Source organism: Sitophilus oryzae, unplaced genomic scaffold, assembly GCF_002938485.1.
Source record: "Sitophilus oryzae breed Bouriz unplaced genomic scaffold, Soryzae_2.0 scaffold_247_pilon_pilon, whole genome shotgun sequence".
In the NCBI taxonomy this organism is placed as follows: domain Eukaryota; kingdom Metazoa; phylum Arthropoda; class Insecta; order Coleoptera; family Curculionidae; genus Sitophilus; species Sitophilus oryzae.
In genome coordinates, this window is record NW_022146804.1 from 137,355 (window position 1) to 160,515 (window position 23,161).

Below are 23,161 nucleotides of genomic sequence, written 5' to 3' on the forward strand. Positions count from 1 at the left end.
ACCAGCCCTTAAAATATTTGCACTTAGTTAGCACGGAACGTAACGCACAGAACGTTTTAGAATTCACTAATTAGTTTAATCATACCTGTGAAGTTGTTTCTGTTACTGATTCAGTTGTATATGCTGCATGTGAAGATTGCCCAACGACACACACTAAATATTCACTTTTCATGATTTTGTATTCCAAATAATCACACAAATTTCCGTTAAGATTAACATTAAGTCTTGCGTTTGCTTGCGAAGTGCTTCATAAATTAAAAATACTTGCCGTTCTTTCTTTATCTCTGTTCTTTATTCAGTACATCTTGTACTGATATTTTCTTCGCATATACGAAAATCGGCGCTCGAGGTCAGAAATGACAACCTGGTATTATACAATATCATATACAGAGACAAATAACAGCAAATAATTTATCAACAAAAACCGACACATTAATAAATTTAAGCTAAAACAAACTTTTTATTTTGAAATGTCAAAAATCAAACAAAAATCATAGCCTCCTAGGTATTTCCTCAAATCAAGATCCTGCGCTGGACTGCGCTCTGCGCGTATAAAGGGATATAGACATGAGCTACACTATCGATAGTTTTGTTGATACCGAATATCGATAATAAAAGAATTATTATTACATTTAAAAATGGGCAGTAAATTACAGTTGTGTAATATAAAATACTTTATATTATCGTCGGACAACGGATGCATGAAAATCAAGCTTAAGCATAAAAGTACGAAAATATATTATTAAACTGACATAGAGTGTCAAATTCGACGAGCCACAACCATAGTTTCTCGATATATGTACAGAGTGAGTCAACGATAGAGTAAAGTCCATTATCTCAATTGTTTCAAGGTTTACAAAAAAATTAAATATAAAAGTTATAGGAAAAGGTTAAGATACACATTTCAAAATTATTCTAGAGTATACAAGGTGCTTCAAAAAAGTGTATTGAATATAACATATGCTTTTTTAAATGCAACACCCTATTTTTTATTTTATTTTTATATTCTGCGTAAAATTTCATAACTTTTTTATATATAATGTTATATACCTAAAATTAATACTTTTTGTAATATTTCAATTTGTTTAAACAAATGTTAAATTGCAATGTGGTAAAAAATTGTCAGTGGTGCCATTGTTTCTGAAGTTGGAGGACTAAAATTTGGTAGGAGAGTTTTATAGAGATCAAAAAAAAGATATATGTAAAGATATTTTAGTTAAATGATACAGGGTGTTCAAAATATATTTATTAGGTTATTAGGTTAACTAAAATTAATAATAACCATTTATCAAAGAATGAAATTGAATTGATATTTCCATAGAAACGCCTTTTGATTTTTAGGATTTAGAAAAAATTCAACTATATTTTTATGGTTTTCTTAACTTTCTCCAAAACGGCATGGAAATTTAAGTATAAACGGGATTAACCATTTTATGGAATGCAACATTTTTTATGAAGAATGCATTTTTCTCAAAATGTCAATATTAAAAAAATTTTCCTTTTGTAAAGACAATCCGGGGACATACTGTAGAACAATAAATAATAAATCATATCAAAATATTTAAAATAATCGAAATTGGAAGAAGAAAAATTGTTTAAAACATATTTTAATATAAAATTAAAATTTATTCTTTTTTAAGAGTATGTATTACAAATTATTAATTGTTATATTTTAAACAAAGTATTTTATAATACCAAACTCTAATTGATTGCCCATTCTTATACTAATAATTATTTTTACTATCGATATTGGGTAATAACAGAACTGTCGATAGTACTGCTCATGCCTATATCCTCTCCACACTCCACACCGCATACTCCCGGAAAAGTATACCTAGGTGGCTATGAATTTTTTTTGTTTGACATTTCAAAATAAACATTTTATTTTAGATCAAATTTGGATCAAATTTATTAGTTCATCGGTTTTTAGTTCTTATATTATAATGTAAGTTTACACAGAGTAGGTTGATCTAATACACAAATTGTGATATTTTAAAAATTTTAGCCATGGTTTTGCATGAAATCAAGCGTCGGATTACCTTAAATGGTTATATAATAATAAATACTTTGTTCGCAGTTGCTTCTTCGCAGTTACTCCTAGACCCCTAGACGTGTAAACACAAACACTGACTCATAACTTCGCTTGCTGAAACGAAATGATTACATCAAAAGTGAGCATTTTGTGTACAAAGGACAGATATGTTTTATTTTTATGGAAATTCTTCACATCCATCATATACAACTCTGTAAAAGTCACAGGTCACAGGAATAACTTCACAGGTATGTTTATTTTAGACTAATATTAGTAAATTTTGGACATCCAGGTTATAAAAAATAATGCTTTTATCCTTTATCTTAAACATGAAAAGCGCTAGAATAATGCAATTTTATGAGACTATTACTACTACCCTTGATTAGGCTACTACCTTACTTTAGTCTAAGGCTACTACCGTATGATCGAAAAAAAAACGGTGTCAAAGATTCTTAATTTTGACTAGGTAAATACCGTATGATCGAATAAAAACGGCGTCAGCGATGGCTATGAAATGAAGATCGCTGTCATTTTATATGTAAAATTATATGGAAAATGTCATCGATCGTCATTTCCAAGCCAACTGGACGCCGTTTTTTTCGATGATACGGTATTTGGCGCTATTCTTACAAAGGTCGCTCTCCAAAGCTTTTGATAATTTCGGAGCGGTTCGGCTTTTTCCGGAATTAGGTCGCCAAATATTACTTATTCAAATTTATTCTTTTCTTTTAATTTTTACCTCCTTAAGGCCAGCTGACCGTAAGCACCATTAAAAAACTGAGAAGAGTATGCGCCAAGTAAATGACGTCTCTCGGGCTTGACCTCGCTAAAATTATTATCGATTGTCATTCCCCAGCCGTCTTTGACGCCGTTTTTTTTCGATCCTATGGTATTTAATGGTTATATATTTTTTTCTTATTTTCTTTCCTTTCTCGGTAGGTTTTTCGAAAAACGTACAGAAATATAAACGATTAGAATGAAATAAAAGAAAAAGGAACCTTTTCCAAGAAAGTCGTGATTTGAAGTTTTTTTTCCTTAGGTCCATAAATATCGAGAATGATAAAAAAATTCTCTCTTTCTGTTGCAAAATGGCTTTATTATGATCGGAAGGAAAAGTTTCTTTTTTGGAAGTCGGGGAATAAAATTGACATGAAAACGAATCACACAGTAATAGTAATAAATCATTATTTTGACGGGTCTGTTTCTTATTTCGAGTTTTATTATCTTGTTTAACGGATATTTCAGAAATTTGTCTTTAGAAGAGAAATAGTTATTCCACATCGAAAAAATAAAATTCCAGTCTTGCAATGCATGTCTTTGAAAGTTATAGTTATTCTATAGTTAGTCTCAAGTTTAGTTGTTGCAAAAAGGTTGATATAAATTGTGATCTAATCAATAAACTATCAATATTTATAGTAACCGTATACAATAGAGCAATACAGGGCCAGGCAATAGTACAAACCTAAAGTCTGTTCTAGGATGCATTTCAGGAAAATATTTTAACTTTTATAGGGTGGCTCAAAAAAGTGTGAATGGATCGGGAGTTTTTTTTTAAATGGAACACCCTGTATATTATTGCATTTTCGGCTTCCTTTCAGACCATTTTACATAATCCATAAGATATGCGTAAATACATATATTTTGATAGTTTCTCATATTAATAAATAAATTAAAAATATATATTTTTCAGCCTTTAAAAAAAATATTAAAAACAAGAACTGTTCTGAAATCAAAACTATATTAGGTATTTACTTTAGATGCTGAACTTTCTTTGCTATAAATATTGTAATCGTAAATCATAGAGGATGTTCAAAATTCTACGCCAAACTTTCTAAAATATAACATAATTTGTCTTCTTTTTTTCACACAAACATGTCAATGTAGTATTGAGCAATAAGAAGGAGCGGAAGAGCGAAACGCTTGCCCAGCAGTTAAAAGACCATACCATAACTTGGTATACTGATGCTTCCAAAACCAATACGGGAACAGGGATCGGAGTGTTTGGGCCGAGAGGTAATTACTCCGAACCAATGGGCACTTACCCTAGTATCCTACAGGCTCTCTACGCTATCGAGAAATGCGTACAACTTATCTTAGATAGGAACTATCGGAAACAAGAAAAGCCATCTTATCTGATAGTCAAGCAGCGTTAAAGGCGATCAACTCAGTATCAATCAATTCGAAATTGCTCAAAGAATGCATTGAGAAGCTGAATAAATTAGGCAAAGAAAACAAAGTCCTCCTACACTGGGTGCCTGCTCACCAAGGGATAGAAGGCAATGAAAAAGCAAATAATCTAGCTAGGAAAGGAGCGAACACTCCACTAACTGGACCAGAACCGTTCTGCTTTCCAAGTGGTAACCAACTCAAGGCGGAACTCAAGAACTTGGAAGATTCCATCCGCAACCTGGAATGGAAATCTTGCAATGGTCTAAGACACTCGAAGAAGTTTCTGAGGGCTTATGATCAAGAAAAATCACAGATCTTCCTGGGTCTGAGTAAGAACAATCTTCGGATTGGGGTTTTTAACACGACACACGGGGTTTTTAACACGACACTGTCTCCTCAATGAACACCTCAGTAGATTGAAACTAAGAAGAAACGGCGAATGCAGATTCTGTGGGGAAGATGGGGAAACACCAGTACACCTTATCACTGAGTGCGCCGAGACGACAACCATTCGTGCCATGAATTTTGGTACGACTGATATTGGAGATGGAGAACTACCCTCTATAAAACCGTCCCAGATACTGGCTTTTGTCAAAGCCCTGGGACTGTATGATGAGTTATGATTCAAGAAAGGGGGACACAATGGATCTGTAAGGTCGAAGTGATTAACCCCCCTCCCACTCATTCTAAATTCTAAAAATTCTAAAAATTCTTCTTTTTTTCAAATGGAACACTCTGTATGTTTTTTTTTCAATAGACGGAGGATTAAAAAAATAACATTTTTTATATACTGAAAGAGCCATATGAAATAATACTGCACGTATAAAAATTGTGAAATACTTTAAATACAAAAAAATATTCATTTTTTAACTCTCCATTAATAAAAAAATAATACAGAAGGTATTCCAATTAAAAAACAAAGAAAACTTATTTCATATTTTAGAAAGTTTGGCGTAGAATTTTGAACACCTTGTATGATTTAAGATTACGATATTTATAGCAAAGTAAATATAGACCATCTAAAGTAAATACCTAATATAGTTTTGATTTCAGGACAGTTCTTGTATTTGTAATAACTAATAATTTTTAAGGAGGGTTGAAAAATAATATTTTTTATTTATTTATTAATATCTCTGAAATTATCGAAATATATTTACTCATATCTTAGGATTATATAAAGTGATCCGAAAGGAAGCAAAAATTGCAATAATATACAGGGTGTTCCATTTAAAAAAAATCATCCGGATCCAATCACACTTTTTTGAGCCACCCTATAGAAGTTAAAATATTTTCCTGAAATACATCCTCGTAAATACTTTAGGTATGCATTTAAATAAAATTCTCTAGTTTTTTATTCTAGAACCTTGTAGAAATAAAGGTGTTTAATATTGGTATGGTCACTATTTTAATTTAATAAAAACAATTTATAACAAAGTTGTCGAAAAGATGCTTCCATAGATACTAAATAAAATACCTGACTTGGATTTACATGAGATCTCATAAATTTTTGTAGTGGAAGAATTGCTTGCAAGACTTATTGAAAGGAGAAACTTATTGATTTCAATTTTTATATCTAAAATCTTTATTCATCGTTATTATAATATTTAATGTCATTAGACAATGTCATTATGACTTTAATTATTTAACTTTGGATTTGGTTTGGTTTGGATGTCAAAGTCAAAATGGAAACAATCAACAAGCACGGTTATCACGGCGTCGACTAATATAACCTGATAATTTTGAATTAATTAATTTTTATGAGGATATCTCTGATATTTTAAATTAAATCATATTTCTTTGGATTGTCCCTCGTGTCGCGTTGTAGATTAAATTTTTAATGATACACGTTCGATACGAACTTTTTAATGAAACTTGTGTAACGTTACACGCGTTTCATTATGATGTTCGTATCGAACTTGTATCATTAATAACTATAATGATTCGTTAAGCACAAAATTCATTTCAATAATTATCAAAGCATCATCTACAGTTAAGTATATTTTTCTGGTAGCATACTATAACTATACACAACGTGACACTGTTTTTTGATTGGCACAGAGGCAAAAAAAGATTACTCTCTCAAACGCTTTCCATCTGCCAATAAAAGTTCAATCAAAATCGGTTCATCTAGTATATTGGACATAGAACTGGTAAAAAATTACAAACGTATGTTCGGATTTTATGCATTTACATCAAAAACCACACAGACATTTCAATTTTGTTTATTATAGTAGTACCGTATGATCGAAAAAAAAACACCGTCAAAGACGACTGGGGAATGATAATCGATGATAATTTTGGCGAGGTCAATCTCTAGACGTAATTTACTAAAAATTGACATAAAACTTGTCAAAAATTACCACTAATTATAGAAAGATTAAAAATGAATATAACAGATGTAAGTATGGACCAAGAAAATTACGTCTAGGGTTTGACCTCGTACAAAATTATTATCGATTGTCATTCACAGCCGTCTTTGATGCCATTTTTCTTCGATCGTGTGGTAGTATCGAGGGTAGTCAGTACAAGCAAGCTTGGACAAGCCATGCTTGCGCAAGCGAAACGGTACGTGTGTACCACATGTATTCAGCTTGTACAAACAATTAGTTCAGTTCGTGATCGTAAATGACCTGTACGTCGCGTCGTCATCATGCCTAGCGATCTGAAAAGGAGCAATCGAGGATTATTGGAAGATTTTATTCGCGCATACGAAAATCAGCCGTGTCTTTTGTGAATTAAATCTCCAGAATATCATGATAGGGTGAAGAAGGATGCAGCATACACAATTTTACTTAATAAGTATAGATTAATTGACAGCCAAGCCTATAAGGATGCCGTTATTAAAAAGATAAATGCTTTCAGGATTCCTTTTTCTTTTTCTTCGGATTTTCTTCTTCTTTTTCGCGGCATAAACTGAAGCTTGTTCAAGCATGCATGTACCGTGTGGCGGCGAAGGTAAATTATTCATGGGCTTGTACAAAAATATTGTTCATGCATGCTTGTCAAGTTTGCAGCAGTGTGTGTAGCCACCTTTAAGCAGATTTTTGAAATATGATATACAGGGTGGTCCGAACTGTATTCCGGAAACTTCGGCAGCATATTCTGCAGATAAAAATAAGTAAAAAAGTTCGTATAAATGTATGTCCTAAAATGCTTGGTTTCGGAGATACAGGGTGTAGAAATTTCATTTTTATTTCGATTTTTTCTAAATAATTTCTGCAGTAACGTCAATATTTTGATGAAAATTGGTATCTGGGAGTTTTTTGACATGAGAAATTTGATTTTGATGTCAATATGATTCCTACTGGTAGAGGGCGCCACCTACATGTGTTTTAACTGTTTTAAAACGTAATAACTTTTTGTCCGTACCTGTATAAAACTACCGAGGGAAAAATATACATCTCTGTTATTTTTTACGTAAAAAATATCTCTTTGTAAAAATTGCTACGAGCAACCGTTCTCGAGATATTTAGAATGGAAATAGTCAATACATGTCATTATTGAGTAGATAGTTTTTTCACTGAAATAATAAATTTGGGAAATTTTTATTTTTTTAAATTAATCATAAATTTTTCTGCAAAAATATGATGATAAAACAGTTTCTGTTGAACTTTTGGCACAAAAACTTTCAAATTTATGATCTCAGTCTAATAACTATTTAGTTAACATGTTTAATTTATGTCAATGACGACAGGTATTGATAATTTCGATTCCAAATATCTCGAATACCGATACTCATAGCAATTTTTTCCAAGAGATATTTTTTACGTAAAAAACGTCGTAAATGTATATTTTTTTACTCAGTAGTTTTATACAGGTACGGACGAAAAGTTATTACTTTCAAACCAGTTAAAAATATGTATGTGGCGCCCTCTACTAGTAAGACTCATATTGACATCAAAATCAAATTTATCATGTCAAAAAACTCCCAGACACCAATAATTTTCATTCAAATATTGACGTTACTGCAGAAATTATTTAGAAAAAATCGCAATAAAAATGAAACTTCTACACCCTGTATCTCCGAAACTAAGCATTTTACGACATACATTTATACGAACTTTTTTACTTATTTTTCGGACCACCCTGTATATTACCTTCGGACACTCACCCGCTTTACCCGATCCCTGAGAGCGACCCGAGAGCGACCCGAACAGTACAGCGTAATAGACCCTCTTAACTGAATTATATGTGGTTTGGTTTGGAAAAATAATAAACTTAATTTTGACAACTCCTGCTTACATTTTGCATCTCTGTAAACTTCAAGCCATTTCCAACAAATAACAAATCTATGGTAGCAAAGCCTAGCAAGTCTAGACTCGAAACAAAAACAAAAAATCCATTATCCGTTTGTTTGACAGAACCGCAGCTTGTTAGCTAACGACGTCGCTATGTCTGCTCCTCCCGATTACTCTCCCGAATCGCTGAGGACTTTGAAAAGTTCTCCCGTCTTCAAAACGCCTCCTCCTCCTCAAACGAAAGGGGTAAGAGTAATACGGCTATAGACGGGGGCCGGGATCCATTAGAATAATTTCAGTTGTCGGTTACAGTTGTTTGGGAGAAGCAGTAAGCGAAGAGTTTTCGTATAATATCTAAAGTCTGATAGAATATTGTAATATCTGTGGAGATTATTACAGATTTGTATAAGTCTTCTGTTAAAAAATAGTAGTTTTAAACTGTACAGGGTGGCTCGAATTCGACGCTCATCATTGGGAATTCAGAAACCGTAAGAAATACAGGATCGGTTAAATGGAGGCAAAGTTGCGCAATTTGATGCTCAATAAAATGCCGTATTGCATTTTGAAAAATTCCGAATCTTTCCGAATATATTCGAAAAAAACGGAATTTTCAATTTTGTTTTCTATTGTTTCCTGGCTTTATTTGTTAAGATCACTTAAAATGAAAAATACATTTTCATGGCCACTTTTTTTGCTCTATAACTCTGTGTGATTAAATTTTGACTCTGACGTTTCGGCTTCTGGCGACCATCATCAACTTAATTTTTTTAAATACTAACCTGATTTTTTTTTTAATTTAATTAAATCCTTTCATCACTCTTAAAACACTATATATAGTTACTTTGATATTTGCCGACGTTTTGTACAGAAAATTCCATCACCAGAATATTTTATGCAAAAAAAAAGAATAAAAAATAAAAATCCAAATATACAATATCAAAAACATTTTATTGAGCATCAAATTGCGCAACTTTGCCTCCATTTAACCGATCCTGTATCTCTTACGGTTTCCGAAATCCCAATCATGAGCATCGAATTCGAGCCACCCTGTACAGGGTGGCTCAATAAAACTGGCTGGTACAATAATAATTGAATAGCTAACCAAAATCCCAACCAGGAGTCGAGGCCGCAGGACTTAGTGCCTGTTATCCTTAGTGGATTTTTATCTTTGCCGAAGAATAAACGTTCTTATTATTAAATTGCCTGTATAATCTAGACACTAACTAGAAGTACTTAGCGGTTATGCGAGGGTATCTTTCACCCCCACTGAGTTAATGAATTCCGCGAGAAATGTCCAAAAACGGTCCCGTTTTCCATAACAAAAGACGGTCGACATGCGGAACACTTGTAGCAAAATCTTATATCTTGGTTTGCTATTAATTTTTATTGTTATTAGATATAGTTTAAATGTGTTGATGTTAAAATATAGTTTAAATTGTTATAAAATTCTGCATCCCTAATTGCAAATTATATTTTAGTTTTAATTACTGCTCACAGCTAGAATTTTTTTGCATTCCAGCCGGCGCCGTTCAAAGCCTACTTATTCAAAGTGGGCGAATTATTAATTTTATCAATTATCTTCAATTAATTAAAAATATACCCATATAAAAAATCATTCTTTCTGTTGATAATTTTTAAATTATTAATTTAAAAAAAATTATACTCAAACCATTAAATTCTACGTAAAAAGGTTCTTTGGAAATGTTTTTATAAAAATACAAAATTTTCCATAAAAAAATTCTTTAATTCCGAAACTGTAACAGATATAGATGTGCGGTTTTCACCATCATGTTTTTGATAAAAATTGAGCTCGAGGCACCGATATTAGTTTTCGTCTATATAAAAGGCATAAAACAGTATATTCTATGCGAATGTCGTTTATTTACCTAACGTTATATGAAGTCAACTATTAAAGCGTATTTCCTTAATAAGGAACATTTCCTTAGCTAAGAAGATTGTCGAACTTATAAGACTCTTAGAGCGACATGACAGAATGGAAATAAGCCTTTGAAATCTGTTCTGCGGAAACTTTGATCTCTAGTTTCAGCTTAGTTATTTCCTTGTATATTTCGAGTAATTTATTTGCATGTATATATTACAAGGAAAAGAAAGATTTGAAGATTTGAAGTAATTTATTTTAATAAGAAACTTTAATACCGTTGAATGCTTTTTCTTTGATGTTATCGTTATAAATGTAAAAAGTACTGTCAAAGTTGTCAATCTGTAGATGTTATTTAATAAAAATTTACATAAAACTTGTCAAAAATTAACACTAATGATAGGAATATTAAAAAAGGATAGAGGTAGTGGTTCCTAGAGGCTTGGTGCATTTCAGTTGATTTCAACAAATTCCGACCGCAGCGCTTCAACGGCAGAAATCAGAAATTCTTTTTCTCATGTTGATCTCATTAAAATAATATAGAAATCGTGGTTTTGTCATAATATTTAAGTATTTTAGTTTTTTGCTAGTGCAGTTATTGAGACTTTAAAACACTCAGGTATACGAGGTTTGTGTGATATACGCTGTTTCGGGTAGTAAAAAATAATAGAATAATAAGAATTTGAACTAGGCGTCGCGCGCGTCGGCGTCGTGTTGTGTTAAAAAAGCATAAGTATAGTTAATATTTAAAAAATTGGCGCAGGGTGGCACGTATAGCCAAAATATGTTAATAAATAGTTGGTAGGCAGTTCTTTTAGTTTCAAAGTAAAGGAATTTTTCCAATTTTGGTCCGCGGTTATTTCCCCTATCCGCCACCTGGGGTCGCGTCCGACGGGAGTTTGGAGTTCTCCACACGGAATTTCTCAAAAACGGACTACACAAACACGGAATATCTCAAAAACTGCGACGTTGACTGATTTTGATGTTATTACAAATTTTGTTGCAAATATTATTCTAATCTTAAATTGACAACCGCGTTTCGCTAGCTAATGTAATTTTGGAGTTACGTTTTTTTTTTAAATTTTTAACCCCCTCCCATACCCCCTTACCAATTCCCCACCCCCACCAAAAACTAATAGCCAGATTCTCGGGTGCCTCAATATTTTTCTGCCAAATTTGGTTAAAATCGCTTTTAGCGGTTTTTGAGTTATCGTGTTACAGACGGACAGACAGACAGACAGACGGACAGACAGACAGACGGACAGACAGGCAGGCACCATGAAAATATTTTGTATTTAGGTCATTTATGACCCAAATAACTCATTTTGAGTGAAATCAGAAAAACTTTTTTTTGCCGATGTTAACCTGTTGGTATGGTCGGCTAAAAATATTTTTTTCGAAAAAAGTCTGACTACTCCACTGCATTCTACACAGAAAAATGCCTTTAGAGTGTTTAATTTATTTTTGCGTAGTTGCTGAAATAAACAAACTATCGAACATCTTCAAAAAATACAAAATTTGAGAATCCCACCTGTAGCTTCGAAACCGATCAAGATAGCCACGATCCGTTTGGGACATTGTGATTTTTTTCAAAAAAAGAACCCGAGACTGCAGTATCAAATTTCCCACGGTTTTCTAGATATATTACTACTATAGAAACAACTAAAATGGTCCACCCTGTACAGGTTATCCCATTTTTGTGTGGTTTATAGGCTTTCTCGTTTATGAGTAGAGATACAGTGATGCGATTTTCACATTATTTTGCTACTTTTTTATGAAACTAAATATGCTACACATATACTAAGTTGGCAGAGGTTAATCTTGGGTCAAGATTTCCGTATGTAAGAAGAGCGCAATGCGTTTATAATGTACTAAACAAAGAGAGAACAGTAATCACGTTGCCAAACGTATGAAACAAACCGAGAAACTCTGCACATTGCTAAGAGGCCTGGAAGGGGATATAGCAGATTTGTCCTAGTCGACCGATCGACCCAATCAGTAACCTCTGTCAGTACTTAAGTTCTACGGAAAGGTGTACATCATGCGTTCAGCTTTACGATTTAATTGAGTCTCGTGATACTTTATTTGTTTATTTATTAACGAGTCGTTGTCATTTTCCCCATGTTTTTTTGGTGTTCGACAGTGGTCGCGTTATTAGAACTCTGAATCCAAAAATCGATATCTCGAAATCCATTAAAATAATTGATTGTAGTTTTTTCAGAAACTTTCTTAACATTTCTGCTACATTTTCTTCGCAGACAGTATGTGAAAATCTTTATAAATAAAAAAGTTACACGATTACTGAAAATTGTTAGGCACTAAAAGTAAATGGATGGGTTGTTTAAAATTTTTGAATGGAAAAGAACAACCTTATCGAATTTTTCTTATTTAAACATATTGTAAAAGATCCGATCTTCAAAATAAAAGAAAAGCTTTAAATATCTAAAGTGGTTCTTAAGTTATGGCGTGTTATGTGTTAAAAAGTTGAGTTTTTAAATTATCGCGATTGCTGACGTTTTCTCGTTATAAAAAAATGGTCACCCTAACGATATCCTTATAATTCTATTTCATATGTTATTATATCTAGTTATCTTTTATCTTGTTATATTTATCTAGTTATCTTTTCAAAAAAAAGTCTTTCAATTAAGCGGTTTGCGATCGTGATTTTACTTTCCTTGACAGGGAAGGCGTACCGGCAACGCCGCTACAGCACACCGTCGCATTTCTCTCACTCCGACTTAATAAGATCCCTATGCGATTTACTTCCACACATGTAAATACCAACCCAAAAGTAACAGTTGCCAGCACGGTATGCTTGTTCTAGCCTCCTTAGTTCCTGAAATACAGGACGAATTTGTGATGCGCAGTAGTGAACGCAACGTCTGCCGGCAGCCAGACGGTTCATAGTCAGGAGAGCATAGTAAAAGATATATTAAAGTAACGGCTTTCTTAAAATTCTCTCTCGAAAACGTTGCTAGCTCTTAGTCTATAAGTAAAACAGCGAAATCGTAATGGAAATGAACGAATGATAATGCGATAAATTTAAAAACTGCGTAATTTTCTGACAAATCGAAGTCTTTAAATACAACCAATAAAATTAATATCGTATCATCGTATCGTCGGACAACGGATGTATGAAAATCAAGCTTTTATCACTTAAAAACACACAATTCCTAACCCCCCGTCCCTAAACTACATCAAGATACCCCCGTTTTAAGCTCTATCGCGTAGCAATAATTCACAGCGCCAATTGTACGTGTGGGCGCGTGTATGTGTCCACCCCCTCCCTCCATACCCCCTCTACAATTAGATTACGCCCAGGTTAATTAACCGGCAGATAGCGGAATTAGCCGTTGCTGCCTTCTTCCTTCCGTCGGGAGGAATACATAATTCGCTTTATGCCTCGTATATCTTCGCTAACCGTATTAGCCGTGGCGCCTAATTCGCTAATTCGTTCTGATTTACCGTCCGAATTACAGCGCCTAGAATTAGATGATAGAGCGGAGATGGGAATCTCTAGTGGGTGTTTTAAACTGTTTAAAAATTAAAAATTGCTGTTGAATTGCATTGTGAAGAAGAAGGAAAATGGAAGGTGATAGCCCGGTCGAGCTAACGAAAGCTTGTTTTATTTGGCCGCTATCTTATATATTTTGCTGCTTATTTTCATCATAACAAAAAATTCTGTTATGGTGAAACCGTCAATACCGCTACTCATATTATGGGCACTTATGTATCTTAAATTTCATAATGATGTTTAAAAATACATACAGTGGTGGCCAAAAGTATGGAAACTTTTTACTTTTTAAAATATCACAGAAAATATTGCTATGCTTAAACTCTCAGGAATATAAATGAACAGCTTATCAGCAAATAAAAGTATTCCAAAAATTACACAGCGAAAAAAATCTGTTTAGCAGTTTTTATAGAAGAACAATAGATTTCTTGTGGCCAAAAGTATGGAAACCATAAATAAATACATTAAAATTACTTAGTTTAAGCTGATAAACGGTACGATTTGCTTCAGATAAATATAAACATTATGACCAAGTCTAAATATTTCTCTACGGATTTAAAAAATAAAATAGTTGAATTTTACAAGAGCGGTTATAAACAAATTCAAATAAGTAAAAATTTAAACATTTTAAAAGGCACCGTTTCGAAAATAATTCGTAAATTTAATAAAACAGGGAACGTTTCAACAGCTTTTAGTCAGGAAGACCAAGAAAGTTGTGCAACAGGACAATGAAAGTAATGAAGAGAATATCAATGGGAGATCCAAAAAAACATCCACAGACATTTCTCGAGAAATGGGTGAAAGGGGAATATCGGTGTCCGCACGCACGGTGAGAAGAAGGTTGGATGACATGGGACTTTTTGGAAGAGTTGCGGTGAAGAAATCACTAATACCAAAGAAAAATAGGATGGCCCGCTTTAAATTTGCTCAAGATCATCTCACCTGGTCTTATCAGAAATGGAATACTGTACTGTTTAGCGACGAAAGCAAGTTTCAACTGGTAGTGACGGGAGACGTTATGTCCGAAGACCAAAAGGTATACGGTACAGCCATAAATACCAGACGCCCACAGTAAAACATAGGGGTGGGAGTACAATGGTATGGGGGTGTTTTTATCGCTCAGGTGTTGGTCCTCTTGTTAAAATTGATGGGATAATGGACCGTTTTTTGTACAAAGACATATTGGAGAATAATATGCTGCCTCATGCTGATGAAGAAATGCCACTCAGATGGTTGCCAGCAAGACAATGATCCCAAGCACAAATCTCGGTTTGTTCAAAATTGGTTAAATGAACATAATGTTCCACTAATGGATTGGCCCTCACAGTCTCTGGATCTTAACCCCATAGAAAATTTATGGGACCATTTGGATAGCAAAATTCGAAGCCATTCTATTTCAAATAAAAATGAATTATGGGAAGTGCTAAAAACTGAATGGGCGGCCATTTCCAGTAAAGATTGTACGAGATTGACCGATTCGATGCCACGAAGATGTAGAGAAGTAATTAATTCAAAGGGATATTCCACTACATATTAGTAATTTTTATATTATCTTGAATTTTAATAAACATTCTTCTTAAGTTTCCATACTTTTGACCAAGAAAATATTCATAATTTTTTATATATTTTTTGATAGCTGTAATTTTTTATTTAAATGTATTAGGTTTTGTAGGAAATTATTTGTAGGTCACGATTATATAATTCGTTTTATTTCATATTTTAATTTCTCAGCATAAATGACAAATTATAAAAGTTTCCATACTTTTGGCCACCACTGTAGGTACATACTATGAGTAGTGGTTGTGACGGTTTTTTATTAGGTATGATGAAAAGAAGCTGCAAACTAAATTATCGTTGGAGCTAACTATATTTTAATTTATTTTTATCTACTGTAACTATGCACGGTAGGGGTTCAAAATATATGCCTGTACTGTGAGGCAACTCAATTCGAGTATAAATTAACACTTACATTCCAAGTATCTTCTTGGTCTACCGGCACCCCGTTCACCCTTATTCCATCATTTCTATAAAAAAATATTTTGATTTATAACTTTTAATTTTAATTGTGAATATTGGCGAAAAGCATTTTTTTTTGTACGGCGAATTTAAATTTATGGGCCATCCATAAATTTACACCTTGAGTTCGAATATTGGTTAAACCTAGGAATACCCAGGTAATAGCCCGAAATATGCAAAAGAGGGAGTGAGTTTAGGTTAGATTAGAATTAGGTTTTAGTTGGTTTTGCATTAATAAAAATTGGCGCCGGGAGGCACGTATAGACGCCCATTCTAAAATATGTTAATATCTCAAAAACTGCGACTTTGACTGATTTTGATGTTATTACAAATTTTGTTGCAAATATTATTCCTAATCTTAATTTGAAAACCCCGTTTCGCTAGCTACTGTAATTTTGGAGTTACAATTTTTAAAAATTTTTAACCCCCTCCCATACCCCCTTACCAACCCCCCACCTGCACCAAAAACTAATGGCCAGATTCTCGGGTGCCACAGTATTTTGTGCCAAATTTGGTTAAAATCGGTTCAGCGGTTTTTGAGTTATCGTGTTACAGACTGACAGACAGACAGACACCATGAAAATATTTTGTATTTAGGTCATTTATGACCCAAATAACGCATTTTGAGTGAAATTAAAAAAACTTTTTTTAATTTCTAAACTTAATCTAAACTTTTTGCATATTTCGGGATCCTACGTGGATAGGAGCCCGTCATAGTGTCGTGACCGTGATCGTGACCATTCACGAATCCGCACACATTTATCTACACCATTAATACTACATTTTCCTTACTAAATTCTTCACTTTTACAAAAAGCCATAACGATAAAAATCAAATATCAAAATTATTTAACGTTGCGAACGGTTCACTTGTTCACTATACGTATCTGGAATATATTTGTGAATATGCTGACGTCACGAATGTCAAATTGCTTTCCAAACAAGGTTTAGTTCTTTTATATTTCTATTGAGCTCTTCCAAACGACGTCACAAGTTAATATAAAATGTAAAAAAACAGGTGATTGCCGACAAAGGCCGACTTGTGTCTGGTATTTTCAATACGCCTTTGATGGTTGCGCATGTTGCAAAATCTGTGAATTTTTTACATGAGATCAAGCTTTGACACAGTGCTTGAGAATATACTCAATCTTGTCTAATTTGATGTGCTTTATTCACATTTAAATATAAAATTATTCTTATGGGGAAGGAAATAAAGAAAAAACACATTTTTTCTATTAAAATATCAATTTTATTAGTTCCTATTTACAATATTTCTTCATTCATTTGAATAATCATAAAAGCAGGAAATACAATACTTATATGATATTTATGATTGACTGTCGCAAAATATAGATCTACCATAACAATTATTATTATTTCATCCGCTACCTTACATAAAGCATCCCCTAATCATAGAAATTTATATTAAAAATGAAGATGGGTTCTGTTTTGAAATTTTTACCATTTCCACGGTTTATTTACACTCTATATGATTAAATAAAAACGACATCTTGTTAGGCATATAAATATCATTTCAATTCTAACTATACTCTATGGGCGAAGTTTTTCAAAATGAAGCTTTTAAAATCATTCTTTTCCTACTTGAAAAATGTATATTTTTTAATATAGTTGTTTTAATGCTTCCCAAGGACTTTAAAAACTTTCATTACTTGTCAATGACATTGTCAAGGATTTCAGAAATATGCATAGTAAAGTTTGGACTGAAATATTATCTCTATACCTACTATGATTTACGTTTAATAAAAAAGTGCATTTTTAGAAATTATATTGAAACATATTACAGATATTATTTTGAGCAAGATTCAAATGCTAGATGTCTATTAAATAGATACATATACTTTTGACTTCTTTTGATGTCTTGTGTGAATTATTTTAATTAGTATTTTATTCATAGACTTAAAATAAAATATAGACTACACTATTTACATCTCAACGCGGTCAAACAGTCTTTTTTGTACACATGTTTACTTCTGGGTACAGTCGAGTATTCCTCATCCAGCCTATGTTGTCACGTCTTTAATATTATCAATATTATTTTTCTTGTTATACACATATATTGAGATATTAATACTACAGTTTAATAAAGTAGGTTTTAATATTCCATAGATCTATTAAACAGTCCTCATACTACTAAATTATAAGTCGGACACTGTTGAAAAAGGATAAGTTCTTTACAATATGACAACACCGATTAGAGGCGAGGGAGCTTATTCATTCATTTATTACCTTGTAGTACGCGTCGCACGTGTGCGGTAAAGCTTTGTTGCCGCTATCTCCCCGGCTGTATTAACGCATTTTCTTAGCTTGTAGTCCTTAAGTGTTTATTTTATTGACTTTTTCTGTTCAAGAGCTATAAAATATGGTTCGCCAGTGCCAAATTTGCAAGAAATTTGACTTAAATAATCCATTTAAGTCTTGAAACGACTCTCGACTGGTAGGCAACTCTCAATTTACCCATTGGGAGTCAGTGGCGTTGTTGTAGAAAGGCGCTTATTTAGATAATATTTTAGTAAAATGTAAAATCTGAATTTTTTCTCTTACATTACATTATTTACTTACTTACACTGTAACAAAATCATAATTATAATAATTAGTTAATAATTAATAATGTTTTTATTAAAAATATATTCCGGTTTATTCTAAAATTATCTTCAGAATCTAAAATAACATACAAGAATTTTAAAATGATATTATACCGGATCGTCTCAAAAGTGGCTCACCCCTATAACTTTTTTATTTTTTTTCCTTTATATTTTTATATTGCTACTTTATTCGATAAAAAATGATACTCTGAATAGAATGACATATCATATGTCAACTTTTGATATTGTCGCTTAAAAATAAATCGTATTTTAAATTTCAATCCAGGGTGCCATGGTGTTGTTAAAAACACTAAGTTTTAATCAAGGAGCCTTGAAAAAATAGTTTTGATCGTCTAATGGGTTTCGTGTCTTGTCTAGGCCGGTTAAAAGATGTACAAATCGTATTTTTAATCATACATATGTCAATTTTTTCAAATGGAACAAGGGTGACTCATTAGCATATTTGGAAAAAGCATTTTTTTATGAATATATTGATACCACACACTTGGTATTTCGAGTTAAATTGTCGTTATGAACCGCGTGTTACAATTACAATTAAACCATATGCGAAAATGTCAAAAGTTGACATATGATATGTCATTCTATTCAGAGTGTCATTTTCTATCAAATAAAGTAGAAATATAGCGAGGGTGGCGTTTAAAAATTAAAAGTTATAGTCATTTCCGGTGAAACAGGAAGTGACCAAAAACAATTGAATGCGTCAATCAATCCTAATTTATGTCGTATACTAACATACTAAATCTTGTTTTTTTTATTTGAAAATATAAAAAAATTATGGGGATGAGCCACTTTTGGGACGCACCCGGTATAATAAAGACAGTACCGAGTTAAATAAATGTAGTTTTCATTTTATCCACTTCCTATCACCTTCCTTGCTTTAATGGAACAGATTTATGTTTTCTCTAATTTACATAATAAGACATCACTTAACCAGAAAAAAAATTACATCAATCATATTTTTTTTCTCTCCCTGTCGCCGATTCTATTATATCTGTAGAATAGATCCTGTTTTGATTAATATTAGGGGTTGTAAATGTTTGACTAAAATTAATAATTTATTATTAATTTCAAAAATTACGTAATTTCGATTATAAAATTTCTTCTACATATAACGTGTATTTTATTATTTTTATCCTTTTTGGATTCTAAGACGTTTTTTCTAACTGTCCTAAATCTTAATAAAATATAAAAAAGTTTAAATACGATATATTTTTTTAATATTTTAATTATAATAAATAAAATTTTAATTATAATAATAATTTAATAATTTTTTAATTATTAGCTTCATTAAAATAAAAAAATTACCCGGCTATGATACGGAGAGTTCAGGTGTACTTGAGAAACGAAAGACAGTGTTGTGTTTCTCGGCAGAGTCGTCAGGGAACGACCGTTACGACAGAGACAACCTGTCTATCGCTCGTGTCGCACTCGTTATAACCTAAAACAATAACACAACAATAACAAGACATTGTCTGACCGCATGTTCCAGCTATTTATGAATGAGATGCTCAGTCTATATTTTATTTTAAGTCTATGATTTTATTAGTATAAAAATATATCAAAAGAGGATAATAAAGTTATTGAAATAATAAAATCAATCTTATTCGTGTTTTTACTGAGAAATATGTACGTTTGTATCTTTTTAAAGGTGTTTATTTAACCTGAGAATTTTTTTTCTGAAATGAAAGTCAAAATACAGGGTGGTCCGAACTGTATTCCTGAAACTTCGACAGCATATTCTGCTGATAAAAATAAGTAAAAAAGTTCGTATAAATGTATGTCCTAAAATACTTTTTTATTTATTTTTATCTGCAGAATATGCTGCCGAAGTTGCCGGAATACAGTTCGGACCACCCTGTATATTAATTATTTTACAAGACACCTGTATAAAAAATTAAAATATTTTTTACTCTATAAATCAAAATATTTTATCAATTTATATTATACAAGTTCATCTTAAATTCGGATATATTTTATAATAAGTAAAGCTCTAAGTGCGAAGTAAGACTGTTTCAAGGAACAAAAGATATTCGATCTATTAATACACATATTATGCAAATGTTACAGAAATTAAAATCTTCACATCTATACATATTTTTAAGATTTTTTAAGCATTATTGTCATAATTTCTACCAAAAATAACCAGATTATTATTAAGCAAAAATCTAAAAAAATATTTACATAAGCAGTAAAGAATAATATACATTTTAATATTTTTTCTTTGAACTCTTAAATAAGTTAAACCACTAAAAAATTTCACCTTGTATATTATGTAATTTTACTTAAGCAACAATCTCGTTTCCAGATCAAAGCAAAACACACTCTGACAAACACATTTTCGATCCCAGCTCTATTCAAATTCATCAATACAGGACAATGTTTTCAATGTTTTTCATTTTCTCTATAAAAGAACGAATAAAAAACTCGAACCTTTTTGAACCCTTGATTCGTATTTGCTTTCGCAGAGAGCTCTAACATTGTTTTCAATTTCGTGTGTACGTTCCCGGTATTTCCCGAATGTTTTCTATTTCCCAGATCGATTCGTTTTTTTGATTCGTCCTAGCTTGTGGCCTTTGGACTTGTTTTTCTCGAAAGAGGCCGAAAGGGAAATTCAATTGATGAATTTGATAGAAAAAGGAAATAAACCAGGAGTTAGGCAACTGTTACTCACAATTCAAGCAATTATGAGACACATTTTCTTTAAAGCTGCTCTATTTTTCTTAAATTATTTTGAATTGATTACTTCTATCTCTTATTATTATAAATTATATAAAACAGGTTTTTAAGCTATAATAAAAAACAGATATTTTTTTCTATAGCTAACAAAATATTATGTTTAAATGGTGACGATTAACATTTTGTGAAGTACCTATTTTTAAGTTCTAAAAAATCTAGTTACCCTATACCAATAGAATTTACTCGAAGTAGAAAAAATCTCTTTACAGTACAAATGTTTTTTTTGTTTCTAGAAATAATGTTTAATTAATATTTACATGAAGTATTTATGCAACATCTATTTTGCTTTTACATCTTTATATTATTAGATATTTTTTGTATTTTAGTTTTATTATTTTGCTCTATCTGATCGCGTTGTTACACTTTGTTTTTGTCACAGCCACAATTCTAGCGAACTACATAACTCAGACTTGGAAAAAAATAAATAAAATGAAAATAGTAATTTAAGATAAAATGCATAAGTAATGTCTGTTTCAGAGACCCAACTTGGAATTATACTTGATCATCACAGAATTACAAAAAGAATCGAAGTCTATACCGGGTGCGTCTCGAAAGTGGCTCACCCCTATAATTTTCTTATTTTTTCAGGTAAAAAAAAAGTGATTTGGTATGTTAGTATATGACATAAATTAGGATTGATTGATGTATTGAATTGTTTTTCGGTCGCTTCCTGTTTCACCGGAAATTACTAGAATTTTTGATTTTTAAATGGCACCTTCGGTATATTTTTACTTTATTTGATAGAAAATGACACTTTGAATAGAATGACATATGATTTGACTTTTGACATTTTCGGTTAAAAAACAAATCTTATTTTAAATTTTAATCTAGAGTGCCATGGCTGTGTTAAAAACACTAATTTTTAATCAATGATCCTTGGAAGAAAGTTTTGATCTTTTAATGTTTACCGTGTCTTGTCCTGGTGGGTTAAAAAATGCCTAAATCGTATTTTTAATCATATCTTAATTTTATCAAATGGAACAAGGGTGGCTCATTAGCATATTTGGAAAAAGCATCTTTTTTATGAATAATTTGGTACCACACACTTGATATTTCGAGTCAAATTGTCGTTATGAACCACATAATGTGAAAATTTCAAATAAACCATATGCGAAAATGTTAAAAGTTGACATTTGACATATGATATGTCATTCTATTCAAAGTGTCATTTCCTATAATAAAGTAAAATATACCGAGGATGCTATTTAAAAATGAAAAGTTGTAGTCATTTCCGGTTAAACAGGAAGTGACCGAAAACAATTGAATACGTCAATTATCCTAATTTATGTCATATACGAGCCCTAACAACTATATGTTGGGACAAGGTCATATTTTGGAATTATTGCCCTGGTTTTTCAAAATGACTGAAAAATATATGTTTAATTTTTTAAATATAAACATAGCCATATATCGTAAACAACTTGACAATATTTTTATGAATTTGTAAATCAATCCATATTTACAGTAGCGGATTTTGTTCATAAAAGGACAAATTTGCCTGACAACTAAATGTTGGGACAATTATATTTAAATAATTAATATCATAGGCGGCTTTACTATAAACGTCACAAATGTCGCAAACTGTTTACTTCAGCATTGACAGCTTGTAAGTGACTCGATACTTTGAGTAGTGAGACTTACTGTAAGTAATTTTAATTTTCAATTTTGTTAATTTAATCCAAAGTAATGGTCCGTGGAAAAGCTACAAATCAAAAACTACGCGAAATTATCATTCATGAATACAGTACGGGAAAAACAATTCGAAAAATTTCTGATGATTTAAGTATTCCAAAAACCACGGTCTTTAATATAATAAAAAATACGGCAAATCTGCCAGTGTAGGCGTTAGAGGTAAAAGTCCGGGAAGGCCAAAAGTTGTATCTCAGAGACATTTACGAAATTTAGTAAAAATTTGCAAGTCTGCGAGAAGAAGTACTCTTCGCGAAGTAACAGT

The 23,161-nt window shown here is 31.9% G+C and overlaps 1 protein-coding gene across 1 annotated transcript in view; it reads left to right on the forward strand.

Annotated features, from left to right (window-relative positions):
- Positions 1 to 1,878: 1,878 nt before the first annotated feature.
- Positions 1,879 to 23,161, forward strand: part of LOC115884415 (protein Flattop homolog) — a 169,435-nt gene continuing 148,152 nt past the window's right edge. The window contains exons 1-2 of the mRNA XM_030902977.1: positions 1,879 to 1,945; positions 2,006 to 2,280. Coding sequence (XP_030758837.1) covers positions 2,157 to 2,280 — 124 coding nt within the window. The 5' untranslated portion in view covers positions 1,879 to 1,945; positions 2,006 to 2,156. The remainder of the gene's footprint in view (positions 1,946 to 2,005; positions 2,281 to 23,161) is intronic.